Source organism: Melozone crissalis, unplaced genomic scaffold (genome assembly GCF_028551555.1).
Source record: "Melozone crissalis strain CALT ecotype California unplaced genomic scaffold, PUWL_Pcris_2 ptg000038l_1, whole genome shotgun sequence".
Taxonomy (NCBI): Eukaryota; Metazoa; Chordata; class Aves; order Passeriformes; family Passerellidae; genus Melozone; species Melozone crissalis.
Window position 1 is genome coordinate 7,382,465 of NW_026535816.1, and position 17,536 is coordinate 7,400,000.

At 36.6% G+C, this 17,536-nt stretch overlaps 1 protein-coding gene across 1 annotated transcript in view; it reads right to left on the reverse strand.

Annotated features, from left to right (window-relative positions):
• Positions 1-3,654: 3,654 nt before the first annotated feature.
• Positions 3,655-17,536, reverse strand: part of ELP4 (elongator acetyltransferase complex subunit 4) — a 146,606-nt gene continuing 132,724 nt past the window's right edge. The window contains exon 10 of the mRNA XM_054283655.1: positions 3,655-4,255. Within this exon, the coding sequence (XP_054139630.1) occupies positions 4,124-4,255 (132 nt within the window). The 3' untranslated portion in view covers positions 3,655-4,123. The remainder of the gene's footprint in view (positions 4,256-17,536) is intronic.

Below are 17,536 nucleotides of genomic sequence, written 5' to 3' on the forward strand. Positions count from 1 at the left end.
TTTTCTTCTACACAGGTACATTTATTATTGAATAAGCACTATCATGTGCTTAGTGTGATTAAAAAAAGAAATGCAGGCAGGTCCTGCACTCATGTAGCTCACAAGAGAAAATAGAAATCCCAAGAGATGGCATGGGGGAATTGGACTTGCTTCCACCATCTCTTAAAGGCATAAAAGCATCTTCTTTCCCATTTCTGTTGTGCTCTGGAGCTGTAATGTTTCTCCAGCACAGGCAAAAGAAGAAGAACACTTTAAATTTCTAATAGAAGATCCTGGAGAAATACTTGTTTAATATATGTGAGTGTGTGTTTGAGTTTAGCTCTTGTAGCCCAGCCACATTTTTAATGGGATGTGTTACATCCTTGTGGTTTCAGAGAAACTTGATTAGCAACTCACCTTCCAATACTGGCATGGTGAAAGGTTATTTTATTTTTTAAGGCTTTTGCACTTTCCCAAAAACTGTGTTTGGAACAGCATCACTACTTAATATTACATTTAAATATTAAACCAGTTGTGTACTACCACAAAGGTATCAAATCTGGAGTAGTTGAATGCCCATTTCCAGGTGCTTGTAGCTACTGTTACACAAAATTGAATTCAGCTGCACCCTGGAAATTGCTTTTGAAATGTCTTTACAAACAGAGAAAAAGACTTCCCTATGATAATATTCTTCTCATGCTCCAAACACTTATATTTTGAAAACCTCAACACAACAGGAATTACAGAAAGAATTCTTATTTGACATATTAAAGGCACAACGTTTTAAATTTCATTACTGCTTTCCTGACTGTGTGTCACAATTTCTGTAAAGATCAGGTTCTTGTGCTGAATTGGGAACGTCTTCCCTGGGATGAATCCATTGTTTCCCTGCCGAGTTCGGTGGTTTCAGTTTGTAGCCTGCTAAAAAGTAGGAAGTTCTGCTTAAAAAAAATCTGCAACAAACAAACCCCCCCCCCTCATTCTGCAATCTCTGAGCAGGAGTGAGGATGGCACAGATTTCCCTCCAAGCCAGCAAGGGGCCTCTCGAGATGCCAAAAGGAGCTGGGAGCACATGGGCACAGCCTGGCACGGGAGGCTGTGCCCATTCTTCGATTACCTGAGCTGCTCCCCTCGCTTAAATATTTGCCTTCCAGTCAAGGGAAGACAGACCTGAAAAAGGACGGTTTGTGCACAGGAGCCTGACAGGCACAGAGTGGCCATGGGCAAAAGGCACAGAAAATCACCAGGTGAACATTTCTCTGGGTTCCCAAGTCAAAACTGCCGCGACGACTGAAATCTGCATTTTATCCACACTCTATCCACAATTTACCTACACTTTATCTACCCTCTATCTACACTTTATCTACCCCATATTTACCCTCTATCTACCCCATATTTACCCTCTCTCTACCCCACATCTACCCCAAATCTGCCCTCTCTCTGCCTGCTATCAGGCAGCACACCCAAAGCTCTGTCTCACCTCTCAGCTCGCTGGATTAGCCAAGTCCCTCTCAGGTGTAGTTGTAACTGATAGAGGAGATTTTGGGAGAAAAGAAGAGAGATTTTGCTCCATTGTAGGGAATGGACTTGTAGAAGATTTTGAAAAGTTGATTGGAAGTTTATATGGTTTTGAGTATCTGTATACAAATACTGAGATAAAGTGTATTAAGACAATACAATAGAGTTGACATTGTGAAGAGAGAGATTAAACTAGATTACATTTCTTATATCTCACCCTTCTATGAGACTAAGAATAAAATCTTTTCAAACACCTCTCAGTTACCCCATCTTTATAAAACTAAAAATCTTCCAAAACTCCATGCCTTTGCCTTAGGTAAACAACACTGCATTCTCCAACACTTCACAAAGCACATTTAATGACTCAGAAAAAATCCCAAACTAATGCAGGTTTGTAGAAGGAGTTCCTTTTATTACTCAAACTGTTTGTCAGCTTTAATATTACCCTGTTGAAGTTTTGGAAACTGAAGCCTTGCAGATGCACAGGGCACACATATAGGCAGATGCACACCAACAATTATCAGGTAATATCTCAGCTAGAAATGGGACTGTGACTTTAATGATATTTTCTCCTCTGTATGTTAAGTCAATGACCTATTTAAATATGTTGGCAGCAATTTATATGCTTTGTGACTTTACATTCCACAAAGAATATAAAGTGTGTTTTGTGTTATTTACATTAAAAAGACGTACAATGTAAAACTTCACCTTTGTTAAAAATCGCTTTATCCTAAGTATTTAAATTATCTCATGCTTTCAAAAGGCACAATTACTTATCTAATGAGAACTTCCATTCAGTGCTACACATAATACAAAAAGAGAAAAAATGTTTGAGACATCAATGATAATATTTTAAATATGTTGGCATAGGAAAGCAGATGTCTTTTTTCTTCACCAAACTGACAGTTCAGTTCTGAAACTTTATTTTGAAAAGATTTAAAAAGGATTTGTGTCTTTTGAAATAAAAAATATAACAGGCATATCTAAAAAATATAGAAGAGAAAACCTGATTGTTACTACTAATGAAATAGCTGATGACAAAATAGTAGTCTTTTTGATTTTGATCACAAAAAATAAACTGGTAGTGACAGGATATGATGGATAGATTTGACATCCTGGCAAATCACTGTCATTGATTCAATTATTCTAATTCAGAATAAAAGCTGTATACAGTATGTGTTTATGCTACAGTGGAGTTTTTTAAGTGATTGACATTCATCATATTAGTTAGACAGTTTTAAAAGCTATGTCTTTGTTTTACACAGCGTTGTCAAGAAAAAAAATAAAGAAGAACCTGGATTGCAGAGGAAAAAAAAAAAAGCAAACCACTTCCCAAGTCTTGGTTTTCCAAACCCATCAAAATATGTTACCATTATTGCATCCTATTAACATGTTCTTTGAAGACTCAATTTCACTCCAGCCATGTAATACACTATTATAAAGACTAAATTTTGAAACTGTAATGCAATCTTACAGCTGGGTGGCTTGGAAGTTCTGCAGAGAAGAAGATATTACCTCTCAAAATGGAAGTCAGCCTCAGAAGAAAGAATGCAAACCACTTTAATTCCCAGGTCAGCTTTGCTTCACTGTTCCTTTGTTTGATGAGAGAGACACGGGGATACACAGAGAACAGTTAGGAGCTCACAAATTGTATATCTGAGGGTACAAAAGGCTGAATTACTTGTGTATTCTGCCCTGCTTTAGACCAGCTCTCTGTGACATCCCCCAGCTCCAATGCACTCTTCTGGTTTCCCAGCATTAATGTAGCTGTCGGTTTGAATTTCCATCTTGAATTATGTCTGTTGACATAATTTCATAGTGCTGACTTCAATTGTTTAGGATTACTGTTTTGAACTACATAAGGAAATCAATTCTTTCCTCTCTGGTTAGGAAATTCCATTCAAGTGCATTTTAATCCATGTAGTAAGCCATAAGGCAAAGTAATTATCTATAATATATTCTGATTTAAACACCCCCATCCTCAATTGCAGTCCTATTAGAATAAAAACTATCTTATGTATTATAAATTTATTATTACATATTTAATAAAATGAGGTAGGGATTTCCTGAAATTTAAGAATGGTGTTTCAATTACAGAAATGCATGTTTTTAAAAATGTGTAGTTTGCTGTTTGAATAACACATGACAACAAATTGCTTAGTTCCATTCCTTTATTTCAATAAGTTCCATTCCTTTATTTCAATAAACCCATTATTCATACAAAATATTATATGTAACTATATAAAAAATCCTTTTGAGAAAAACATCCCTTTATTTTTAATGTAAAAAAAAAAAATTGAAAGGGTAATTGCAATTTTTGTATTTTAAGTAAAGGAATAAAATATTACCTGCTTCCAATGGAGCAGAACAATGGCAGGACCCAACAGAAAAAAAGATTTAACAAAAAGCAAAACCCAAAGGAGACCAAATTTAGTACAAAGAAAGAGAACACGCACAAAAAAAAAAAAAAGGAAAAAAAAAAAGCTAAAAAAGGAAGGCCTTATATGATAACACATATTTTTAAAGACTGCTGGGTCAAATCATTAAGAAAAATATTTATATAAGTCATTAACACTCCTAATGAGGGTGTCAGCTGAACGTGAGCGAGGCTGCTAAGCAGGAATCACTAGAAGTCCAGGTGCTGCTTGCCGATGGCCATGGCGCCGCATCCTGAGCTCAGCAGTTTGGCGGATCCTGCCAGATCCTGTTTGCTCGCGCGGCTCACTGTGTCTGACAAGTCTGGAGGCAAATGCAGCCGCTGTGGCAGGAGGGTTTCAGGAGGGGAGAGAGAGAGGGAGGAAAGAGAGGAAAACACAGAGAGAAAAAAATAATAAAAAAAAAGAGATGAATTCATTTCGCATGGCGCATTTGGAAATGCCGTCTTTTCCCTGGCTGATCCGTGTTTACTCACACAAATAAAGCACTTCCCCAACGCTCTTCTAGACTTACCAACCATAATATTATTCTCCTGTTCCAAAATACTTCTGTTTTGAAAACCTCAACACAACAGGAATGATATGAAGGATTTATATTTGATATGTTAAAGGCACAACAACATTTTAAATCTCCTTGCTGCTTTCTTGACTGTGTGTCACAGTTTCTGTAAAGACCAGGTTTGTGTTTTCAGCACATTGGATTCTCTAAATTGGAATGGATTTTTTTTCCTTATGAAAATTTCCTAAACAAAATACAAATTTGCTCAAGGTATTTAAATACATCTATGGGCATTTTCCCCTTTAAAAAACAGTGTTTCATCTGCACGTCAACCTCTACACCAAGTTATATTTCCTAAGCAAAACACAAATTTTCTCAAGGTATTTAAGTACATCTATGGGCATTTTCCCCTTTAAAAACCTTCCCCTTTAAAAACCAGTGTTTCATCTGCATGTCAACCCCTACACCAAATTATTTGATTTCTATAGCCCTGAAGTATAAGTAGAGTTTTATTTTTAATATGCACGCATGGTGACAAGAGTCTGAAAATAAATTATATGATAGCCAAAAGATGCAGAGGGCTCACCCTGGTTGCACATTATTCTGCTGCATGTTTCCTCCTCATATTCTACTGATAGTGGCTAATAAAACCAAGCAGTGACAGTAGTTGCATTTGCAGAAGGCAATCATACATGTTAATCAAAGCCTGCCCTCCCCAGTGAGTTGTTGGAACATTAAATCCAGTTTACAGATGGGGAAACAGCGACAGAGGTTACATGGCTGCCCACAAACACACAGTCCTTGCACAATAAACCTTATTTTTCAGCTACGACAAAAATATTTCCACCCTCCCTCTGAGGGAGATGTAGAAAAGACATGACATTACCATTTAGCTTTTGTAAAGGGAGGTGAAAATTAATGTAAAACTGAGGCTTTACTTGCTTAATGACTGGCTTGCTTTTGGACCCAGGCTGGGTCAGATGAGACAGTTGAGCATCTTCTGCACAGTGCAATAATTTATGAAACTGGTATCATGGAAGGAGCATATTTCTTGAAAGATTTAGTAGGCAAAGGCTAAACTGGGTGGTTCCTTTAAAATGCACTCGCTTCTGAAGGGAACAGGAGAACAGCAGTGGCTGCAAAACTGAATTAGGAGGCTCTGTGGACTGTCCTTATTCTCAGCTTTGCCACATTTTTGCTTTTATCACACCTAAACACAGCTTCCCTTTCTTCAATATTTCTGGAACTTCTGTAACATAATAATTAGATTAAAAAGCATGGGAAATCTCTGAATTTTCAGTGAGCTGACTGCAGAATTCCTCGCTGGCTCTGAGACTGTGCAGCTGGGTGTAACCTGAGAGATGCTCCCAAGGGCTTCCCACCACTGGCCACTCCTGGCCGTGGGCAGCACTGGGAGAAGAACTGTGCTGTTATTTTCTCCAAGGGAAGGAAATGCAGAAAATAATGCATGAGGAGCAGGAAAGCCTGTGTGCAGGGTGAGATGCCACAGCCCAGTGCTGGAATAGGAGAGAGGTGTGCATTTACTGGCAGCATTTTGCCTGAGAAGCACAACCCGCACACCTGTAAATACCACACAGCGACTGCAGCTCTGAATTTCTGCATTAAACCAGTGCTGTGGCAGAGAATCCTTCACCCACAGCTCTCCCCTTACTCCAAGGCAGGTTAAACCCGGCTGTGGCTGATGGTGCTGCCTCATTTCTGCCTCAACACATCACACACAGGGCACAAGGTGAGCTGGGAAAAGCCACTTGGATGCTGTGGGAAGGGATGGGAGCACTGCAAAGCAGAGAAGGAGAAGCTGGGAAGTACAGGGGAGCACTTGGCAGATCTCTCAATCATATTTTCTCTCTAAAAAAGTGCACAGCACTTTGCTGTGGGCAGGGGGATGTGGGGGGTGGAGAGACAAGCGAAGGAATCCAACCTTCCCCCACTCCCTGCTGGCATCTCTGTGACGAGGAGCAAACAGAACCAAGGCCCAGCAAACTCATCTCACTCAGACACTAAATATCCCTGAGTAAATATCACAGACAGGGAACCACTGCAAAACCTGCCATGCTGCCCTGGACTTCAAAGTGGGGCAGAAAGCAAAAAAATCTTTCATGTCAACGCTGTGTTAATTTGCTACATTTATTCTAAAATAAATATATTATTTTAGAATGTATGCTACTATATTTTAAATATAAATAAATATATACTTTTAGAATATATGCTACTATAATAGTATATAAATAATATAAAAATAAATATACTTTTATAATATATACAATTATATTAGTGTATATATACAATTATTATAATAACTGTATATACAATAATTATATACTATCTACTATCTATTATCTAAAAGATAAAATATAAAATATATTATATAATATATATTATATAATATATAATATACAATATACAATATATATTATATATTATATATTATATATTATATATTATATATTATATATTATATATATCTATTTATATATAATAATCTATACAATATATGTAATTATAATATATTAAATTATTATATATACACTTATATAATATATACTACCATAATAGTGTATATGTATGCCATTAATATAATATTTAGAATTTATATAATTATATATGTAATCTATACAATATATGTAATTATATATATGTATAATTATTAAATTATATATGTATACGCTTCTATAATAGTGTATATATATATACACACCATTATTATAATATATATAATGGATATAATTATATATATTATATACAATATATGTAATTATATATATTTTATATATATATACACTTTCATAATATATACTACTATAATAGTATATATATAAAAGTATACTTTAAAAATATATACTGCTATATTACTTTATTTTCAGTATAGATAAATGTAAATAAATAAATATATACTTTTAGAATATATACTGCTATAATACTGTCTATTTCAGAAAATAGACAGAAGAATGTCTGCAAATTTGCAAAGATTTAGATGGGAAAAGTAAAAAATTCAAGATCCTTAGATTGGATGTTGGGAGTGAGTTTTTTACAGGTGTATTTGTTATGATACAGAATTTCATCACACAGGCCTTATTCTCTCCTTCCTCATCTTCTTCAGTGAGGAGGATGCACAGTGCTCATTTAGGGACTGGCTATTCCTTTAGTGACTGGCTAGCCAGTATTTTATTTTCTTGTCACTGTTTACTCTGAGCTTTTCTGACATATTTATTGTGCACTATTCAAACCTTGTTCTGCAGACAGAATGGCTTTTCAATAGCACATGTCAGTATATAGCACTTGAATGCTTCACAAATACCAACTGTGTTATTTTCCTGATATTCTTGGAAGAGAAGGCAGCAAAGTTACCTCCATTTTAGAGGCAGGGAATTGAGGCACATGAAACACATGGCAAAAGGTATCTACTAATTTCAGAGACAGAATCTCAGTTAGGACTTGCTTTCCCAGAATGTTTAGCAGAATTCCACATGTTCAAATGCTAACTTCATCTGCAGCTGGGTGCTTAGCATTTCTCCAAGAATCCCTAAGACAGGCACTCAGAAAAATAAAAGTATTGAAACAAAAATGCTGTGTTGAAGCAACATGACCACACAGAAGTTCAGCGCTATTGGCAGAGACACACACCATACCTTCCATGTTTTAATTATGAGACCATTCCTCCTGTAATCCTTTCCTCTACAATCCATCCCTCTACAATCCCAACTTCCAAACATTATTAAAAAATTGCTGGTTCTCCAGGAGGCACATTTCACTGCATACACCACATTCATCCTTAGAGCAGACCTATTCTGAACAACAAACCACAGCAGAGTCCTTTGAAAACAGCTGAATATTATCTTGTCTTTAAGATCAGAATCACTGGACACACACGTTCTCTGTGAACAAAGCCTGCACAGGTATTTCAAAACATCATCCCTTACGTTTTCTGTCTGGAGAAGTTTTCTGTGTGGATAAATTTTCTGTGCAGAGGAATTTTCTACGTGGAGAAATTTTTTGTACGCCCATATACAGGGCTGAAAATAATCCTAATATATTAACACCGCTTAAAAATGTTCTAAATGTTAAGCCACAGACAAAGAGGAAATTCATTGCACGGCACTATACAGGTAAAGCAGCTGGCCTTTATTTTTGGTACCAACAGGGATATTTTGGTCACTTGGGCTGAGGCAGTAAGTGATGGTATGAACAGGTTCTGGGACACCAGCACCACATTTCCACAGATATTTGCTGACCACAGAGAAACAATCCCATTGAAAGCCCCAGCTAAACACAAAACGTTTTCTGCTGGACAGACCTCTCTGCTATTTCCGAGGCTCTGACCCCAATCCCTTTCAAGCTCTCTTTCTCTGATCAGCCTGGTAAGAATCAGGATGATTTTGCTCACATTGGCAATCCCAATCCTTGCCCAGGCTTTCCATCCCACAACTGCTTTTCATGCCAAAAATGTCCCTTCTCTGGTTATCTACAGTCCCCAGGCTCAGCTTTCTGCACCCAAGCTCTTCATTCCTGTCCCTGACATCCCTGCATTTTTCCTGCCTCTGTTTCCAGCCCCTGCTCCTTTTCCTAGGTTCAAACTCAGCACCAGGCTCCCCTTCCTTGCCCTCCTTGTGCTCACAAATACCAGCTTTGTTATTTTTCTAATATTCTTGGGAGAGAAGGCAGCAAAGTTACCTCCACTTCAGAGACAGGGAGTTGAGGCACATGAAACACGTGGCAAAAGTATCTCCCAATTTCAGAAACAGAAATCTGATGCTGTTAGGACTTGCTTTTCCAGATTTAACAATTTTTAATTTAATTTGTTCAACAAATTTAATTTAATTTGTTTAATTTAATTTAATTTAATTTAATTTGTTTAACAATCCCCTGGTTTGTTCTCCTCCTCCTCCTCTTCTCACCCATTCTGGATGTGTCCTCCCCATTCCTGCTTCCTGCCCCTCTCCCCAGCCCAAAATGTGGGCACAGCTCCCCTGCTCCTAAAAGCAGAAAAAGAGTCAATTTTTATGCACTGACTGTGCCCAACAGGTGGGTTTTCACAGGACAGCAAAAACCCATCCATGGCCTAAATGCTAAACATAAAATTAGTTTAAATAATTTAACATTTTTACTGAAATATTCCAGAATCACAAAACTTCATGTAGTTGAGAGCAGGCTGGCAGGGCAACAGTACTTTAAGGCAAAATGTAATAATGTAAAAGCAAAAGTAAATGTGCAAGTGAAAATAGGATCCTACAATCACTCTCATTGGAATAACTTAGAAAGAAAGGTAAAGGAAAGTGAAATACTAGGGTATTTATCAGTTTATCAAAGGAAATGAAAGTTTATGAGTGAAATGTTAAGGTATTTATCAATTTATCAAAGGAAAGGAAAATTTATCAGTGAAATATTAGGGTATTTATCAGTTTATCAATTAAATACTAGGGTATTTATCAGTTTATCAAAGGAAAGTAAAGTTTATCAATGAAATACTATTTATCAGTTATCAAAGGAAAGGAAAGTTTATCAGTGAAATACCAGCGTATTTATCAGTTTATAAAAGGAAAATAAAGTTTCTCAATGAAATACTGGGGTATTTATCAGTTTATCAAAGGAAAGTAAAGTTTATCAGTGAAATATTAGGGTATTTATCAATTTATCAAAGGAAAGTAAAGTTTATCAGTGAAATATTATGGTATTTATCAGTTTATAAAAGGAAAATAAAGTTTCTCAATTAAATACTAGGGTACTTATCAGTTTATCAAAGGAAAGTAAGTTTATCAGTGAAATACTGGGGTATTTATCAGTTTATCAAAGGAAGGCAAAGTTTATCAATTAATTACTAGGGTATTTATCAGTTTATCAAAGGAAAGTAAAGTTTATCAATGAAATATTAGGGTATTTATCAATTTATAACAGGAAAAGAAAGTTTATCAGTGAAATACTAGAGTATTTGTCAGTTTATCAAGGGAAAGGAAAGTTTATCAGTGAAATACTAGGGTGTTTATCAATTTATAAAAGGAAAATAAAGTTTATCAATTAAATACTAGGGTGTTTATCAGTTTATCAAGGGAAAGGAAAGTTCATCAGTGAAATATTAGGGGATGCTGGAGTAAACTTCCTTTGTGCAAAGTTAATTGTGTACTTGCATTCCTGCAGCATGTTTAATTACATGATCACACAATATTTTCATCCACAGAGGCTGCCAGGAAGGTTTAAATTTGGCATCTTCAGAATCAGACTCTAAATTTTCCTTCAGTGGCTGAAGAAAAAGGAACAGAAGGAGCAGGGCACAGCTGGGGAAGGGGCTTGGTGGGAGTTTGGTGCTGTTTTGGGCACTCAGGAAGGCTTTGCAGGGTAGGAACAATTACACTGAAGCCAGCTAAGCACACAGCTTTAGGGCATGCATTACCTAAGGAAAACAGTTGAGACAAAACTTATGACATACTTTGTGTCTGCTCTTCCCTCTGCCTGAAGAAAACTTCTAATTACTTTATTTGTTCTCAACAGGGGGGAAAAAAAAGGCAGAAGTGGAAGATGAGATGAAGTTAAAGGACAGCTCAGAAGGGACACAGTGAGTCCAGCCCCAGCACAGAGGACCAAATACTCACTGATGGTTTTCTGGGATGCAAAGATTCACATCAGGGCTATTCAAGGAACTTCCAGTGGGCTCCTATGTTTGGTTTATTTATTAATTAAATAGTATTTATTATTTGTTATTTATTTTATTGTTAAATCATTAACTAAATTATTATTTATTAAATAATAAATAAAATTTATTTATAATAATATTAACATATAACATACAATATACTATATACTATATATAATATATAATATATAATATATAATATATAATATATAATATATAATATATAATATATAATATATTATATATTATATATAATATATAATATATTATATATTATATATTATATATAACATGTAATATATAACATATAATATGTAATATATAATATATCATATATTATACAGTATATATTATATAGTATATATTATACAGTATATATTATATTATATACAATATATAATATATAATGTAAATAATGTATATAATATAATATATAATACAATATATATAATATATACTATATAACATATATAATATATAATATATGCTATATACTATATGCTATATACTATATAATATATACTATACAATATATATTTACAATATATTTATTATATAATAATATTTAGGTAATTAATTGAAGCAAATGATTTTATGAATGTAATTTTATTTTAAATATTATTTCTTAAATAATATTAATTTATCATTAAAAAACTCGTATTATACAAAAATACCAGTGAGTGGTTTTGCCAGTGTATCCTACTTTATCAAGGGGATTGTTTTAGGGAGGGCTACAAAAATCACATATTCTGTAAAATGCTTTAAGCAATGGAGAATACAACAATTTTTTAGCAGCAATGTGATAAGCAGGTATATGTGATAAGCAGATATATGTGTATTGGCACAAATCTAAACCCCAAGTAATTCTGTATATTACTCTAAAATAATTATTATATTTTCATAACTATTTTAAGTGTAATACTGTAGCAAAAACCCCCCCAAAAGTTGCAAAATCAGTTGCAAAACCACTGAATCTCATTAAAAATGAGGCGATAGTTTGTCTTTAATTTGATTCATATTGAAGTAATTTCACTGAAGTCAATCTTGTGACTCTGTTAACAGTTACACGAAGCTTTAACAGCTGGGCCCAAACTTCCCAAAAATCTTTACAATTCATTTCCTTGGATCTTTGACCAAAAAAAAAAAAAAAACCCAAAAAAGAAAAAAGAATAGCAGCTTATTAGTGCAGTATGGCTGCAGCCCTGCCTTGGGGCAGGAGATGGGTTAATGACCTCTCCAGATCCCTTCCACTCCCATTTGCTACAACTCCATGAAGACTGGAGCCACCAAAGCCGAAGGGATTTGGTTCAGGGGGAAGAGGGGGTGGGGAGAAGAATTTTAGGAATGCTGGGAAAATGAAAGATGCAGACTCTTAGCTGGGGAGCTTTGCATCCCACTTACTTCTCTTGGAAGCAGAACTCTCCCCATCCCACAAAGCCCCCACAAGAGAGATGTTTTACATGATGTTTTCCCCCTTCATGTCTATTTATTGTCACCTATTAGTAGTAATTTCTACCTTTGGGCTTAATGTAAACACAAAGATGTGCAGGTACAAGACTAAATTTCTTCTAGAGAGAAAGGTTTTCCTCAGATATTTGACATGGAGGTTACTGCAAGTTTTGGCTTCTTCTCTTGCTAAGCTTGAGGGGCACCAGATATTGGTATTCTGATGAAATTAATTCTCTTTTATATGATATGTGGTCTACTGGAGTGATATATCACTTATGTTGACACAACTTTGTAATTACTTACATGCCAAAACATTGTAATGAAAACATACAAAAATTTCATTATAACTTCTGAGTTAATGGAAGTTCACTTCCCAAAAATGACTGAACAATAAGCACTTGGCCCCTGAAGACATTAACAGGAACAGAAAAGTCATTCCAACTGGCCTAGGCCTGTGTCAGGCAGAAATCATATGGCTGCTGTCAAATTTGGCTCACAAATAATGATGGGGTCTCACAACCCACAACATTTATCTTGTGGAGAGAGTGGAGCCAAACTGTTCTCTCATAGATGCATTTCAGTCTTACACAAACTCTTCTCACACCACCTTTCAGGTTCACGTTACAATTGGCTCAGTATTTTAACAAATTCAGGAGATAAAACAGTTGGTAACTATTTTTCTGTATAATGGACACGAACTCAGCTTCTTCCTGTTCTGCTATATTCATTGACACTACATCACCATTTTTAGATCACAGGGATTTTCTAAACTATGTTTTCTAAATCTGCATTTCTACATTTTCTAAACTGGCCTTAAAGAACATGAGACTTGACTTTTAGAAAGAGCATTCTAAAATTTTTCTACATTTTAGGTAACTGTGCTTGGCTTATAATTAACAACTATATCAATTAATGTTAAAACTCATGTTAAAATAACATCTACCATATGCAAGTCCTATTAATTCAATTTTTTTTTAGGTTGCAGCACAACCCAAGCCATCATGGTGTTAACTATTGCTAACACCAGGTGTTGAGAGAAGGCTTCCAGTAAGAATAACTGAGAAATAAACTTCTACCTGTATAAGTCTGTCTGCTAAAGGATAGATAGCACTACTGAGAACATTGGAACACAATTCTAAAACCCCTGTTTTCCCCCCACTTAGAGAATGTAAAATAAAACCAGGACAGTTCTGACTTTCACTTCATTTACAGAACACCCATTAGTGTGGGTTTCCAATAGCACAGATTGTTTGAACAGCATTTTTAAAGACACATGGCAAAATTAAAAGTCATTAATAAATCTACTTCCTTTAATTATATATTTTGCAAAAATCCATTTAACATTTCAGAACACTGATACACTTTTCAGTGTATCTTCTTTACAGAAGGGACATGATAATATCCAGGGGAATTCACTTCAAACTCTGCTGATTTGTTTGGATGTGCCACATGGTCCTGTTTCTGTTTTCTGACCAGAAATCTGGATTCCTGAGTCGGAATTTAAAGCTTCGTTTTATAACACTGGCTGCTGTTCAGGGACATTTGTACCAATACAATTCAATTCTGTACATGTTTGTGTGAAAATGCATCCCTGGGGTATTTTGGGTGGCTGAAGAAGTTCCAGTTGCAGACTGGGTAGAGATGGGTGGGTTTATGGATGTGCAGCTCCAGCCATTATTTTCAGTGTCAGGAAAGTGAAGTAGAGACAATGAGTCCAAACAAACTCATTCCAAAGAAAAATTCCAACACGTGGATTTGTTACATGTGAAGGGACTCAAGTGGAAGATAAAAATACAGCTCCTTTATGTTCTAGCTGCGGTCTCTGGATCATGAAGGAGCTTACAAGAAGGGCTGGATCCATCAGGAATGGTTCCTGGACTGCAGGTGTTCAACTGCTTGTCTGATCCATAATTCAGAGAAACCTGTGGTAATCTCACAAGCAGAACTGGACTAAATACTTACACAGCACACTATAGTAATGTTGGTACAGCTCTTATCGGGCACAAATGGAAAGAATGTCTCTGTCTTGAGGAGTTTATGGTCTGAATGCACAAAAGGGGTAAAAAGGAAAACAACAAAATATCAAGGCAGAAGGAAAAATGTAATGATTTATAAATATTGTATTAATGCTTTGTTAAAGGGGTTTTTTTTCCTTCTAACTGAAAAAGTAATGTTCAGAAAGGTGAGTGAAAGAGAACAGCCATAGGGAAAGAAATGAAGTGACAAAGATGGAGTGAAGAAAGGGAAAGATGGAAGGCAGGAGTTGATACAATCTAGTTACATAGTCTAGGCATGAGATTGAGAATACATTGTTGAGATTGGAATATACTGTCTAAATCCTGAAAGGAAACACTGTTCTAAATTCAAGCAGCAGCTCGTGAGTCTGATGGCATCATCTGTGTCCAAAGCAAGGGCATTTCTCCTGTGGATGTGTTCTTTTTTGCTGAACATCTCCTCCCTGGGCTTACGTAAGAGCAGTGATGCAAGGCTGGGTGATTCCAGGGCTCTCAGGACAGCCCGGGTGGATGCTGATGTTCATGTCACATCCTCTTCCCTGATGGATTCACTCAACCTAATTGCAGCTGTCTACAAGTCAGCCACTCAGCCTAACTCACATTATAAACCAGGGAGGGATGAATCCTCCTTGCAAGTGCTTGTCCATATCCACTGATTATTCGGGAAACCTGATGACTCCCTCAAACCAAACTCCTACCTCCCAGCCTGAAAGGTCAAGGGGAGGAATTCAGTCCCACAACTCTGTGAAGCTTCTCATTGAGTCAGCGCCTGCAGTGTGTCTGCTCCCTCTCTGAATGGCACTGCAGCCTGCCACGGAGCACAGATTTCCTGTCACACCACAGATGGCTCACTGGAAATGCTCCAGAGCTGCTGGTGATGCCCACGATGCTCTACAGCAACTCGAGGCTCTCTACTGGGAAAGCCTGAGGAGTGTTCGAGGCACTGTGTGTACAAACAAAAGCTGAGGATGTGGGCAGGAGGGAGAAACAGCACTCAGAGCAGAAGCATCTGTTCCTCTGTTCCAGGATTACAGTGTTAATGTCACCCTCAGAAATTTCAGCTAGATTGAAAACCTCCGCAAACGTTTGAGTTTGCATCCAAAGCTATCTGCTAAAGTTCACTGTAATTTACCAGGCTCCTGTCACGTTTCAGAAATCTCATTGACACCCTTGTGCAATTGCACCAAATAAGTGATCAAATGTATTCTGCCTCCTGATAAAATCTCCCAGCTCGCAGAAACCCCTCACAGAAAGGTTCTGCTCCAAGACAGCCAAACCACACTGGCAAGTCTCCATTGCAAGTGCATTTCAATGACGCTTTGCCAACTCAAAAAGCAAATGTTAGCCGGGGAGGGGCGGGTGGGGGTTATTGTTTTATAGCAGGAACAGCCCTGTGCTGCGTATTTACTTTTTAAAGTCAGCTGGAATTACAAGTTTTCCCTTGCTCAGCAGCCCAGCAGGGCTGGGAAGCATTTCTGGGCACTCAGACCTGGAGTACAGGCTGCCCACAGGGAGGATTCCCTGTCCCTGCTCCCTCCTCCAGACACCAGGGCTTGCTCCTCAGCTTGCTGCAGAAACATATTGCACCACCAGAACACAACAATTATCACATTTGTAAAGCTTCAGGGATAGGAACAATTTAATAGCTTTTTGAAGCAGGCTAATTTTCTGGAGCTTTTTTTTTTTTTTTCCCCCCCCATTATTTTGCTTTTCATGCATGGACAAGCTCTTCTTTGCTACAGGTATTTTTCTGGGTCTGCTTTGCAGGATTATTATGTGTGGAGGAACACAAATTAGTCAATCACTTGAAAACAGCGAGAGAGAAGTGGAAAAGGGCTACGTAAGCGCAAACTACTGCTACTAACCTCTGTTTCAAAAAGATAAGAATACACTTAGAAAGCAATACATTAGAAAGATAAATGTATTGCTGGTTTACAAAACTCTGCACATTTGCAAACAGACGACCAGTTTATTTTTTGCAGATTTTCGTAAGATAGAAACTTCAGCTCTGCAGTGGCAAATGCCACGGGGAGACACTTCATGCAGTGGCAAAAAGCAGGCCAGAAGAGGAGAAAAAAAAAGGTATTTCTGCTATCATGGAACTGCCACTGAATGATGTTCAGTTCCTGTAACTCCCAGGTAAGGATGCAGACATTACATAATTCATATTGCAATATCTCTGCAGCACTAATCCCCCGTGACTCAGAGCTACACTTACAAACTCCAGGTAACAAAGCCTTTTGTGGTGCTGCTTCCAAATAATCTTTGGACTTCAGAAACCCCTGAAGTGTAATTTGATCTCTGTAATATTGGCTCAACCCGTTTTTGCTAGGAAAAATCACATTTTTATTCAGTGATTGGTATTACTTATTAAAAGGAGAGAAAAATTGCATTGGTGAGCAAGCAGTCATTCTGCCCACCATTTGGGAAACTCATGCTTTTAAGGAACTTTAAACACAGAATGAGAAGGGGAAAGGTTAAAAGACAGGTCACACTAATTTCTTTTTAAACAACTCTGCTTCAGACAGTAGGTCGCAGTGTGAATGAAAACAAATATACTAAATATGAATGACAGAAACTGGTATCACATCAAATGCAAGACTTCTGTGACTAATTTTTGATTAAAATAAACATTGCTATTTATCAGAAAGTTAGGGGGAGGGTTGAACATTTGAGCTGATTCCTACATCAAAAATGTGTTTTGTACAGAAACTATATGTCAAATTATAGCTATTTGCTTTCAGTTATTTCGTTTTGTACTTTTCATGTGCCAGTATTTTTTTCATTTCGCCTCTTTATTCTGTACTACAAGTAACTCTCTTTAGAGCAATAAGATCTTTAAAATCCCTTTAGTGTTTAGAAATGTCAACAATTCAGTAGATTATACTTGATGAATAGGCCAGATAGAAAAAACCTGTCTCTAGTTTTTATCTCAAGTGAAGTAAGGTGCTTTGAAGAGTACTTGATTTGAGATTCAGAAGCCTGCCACTATTCA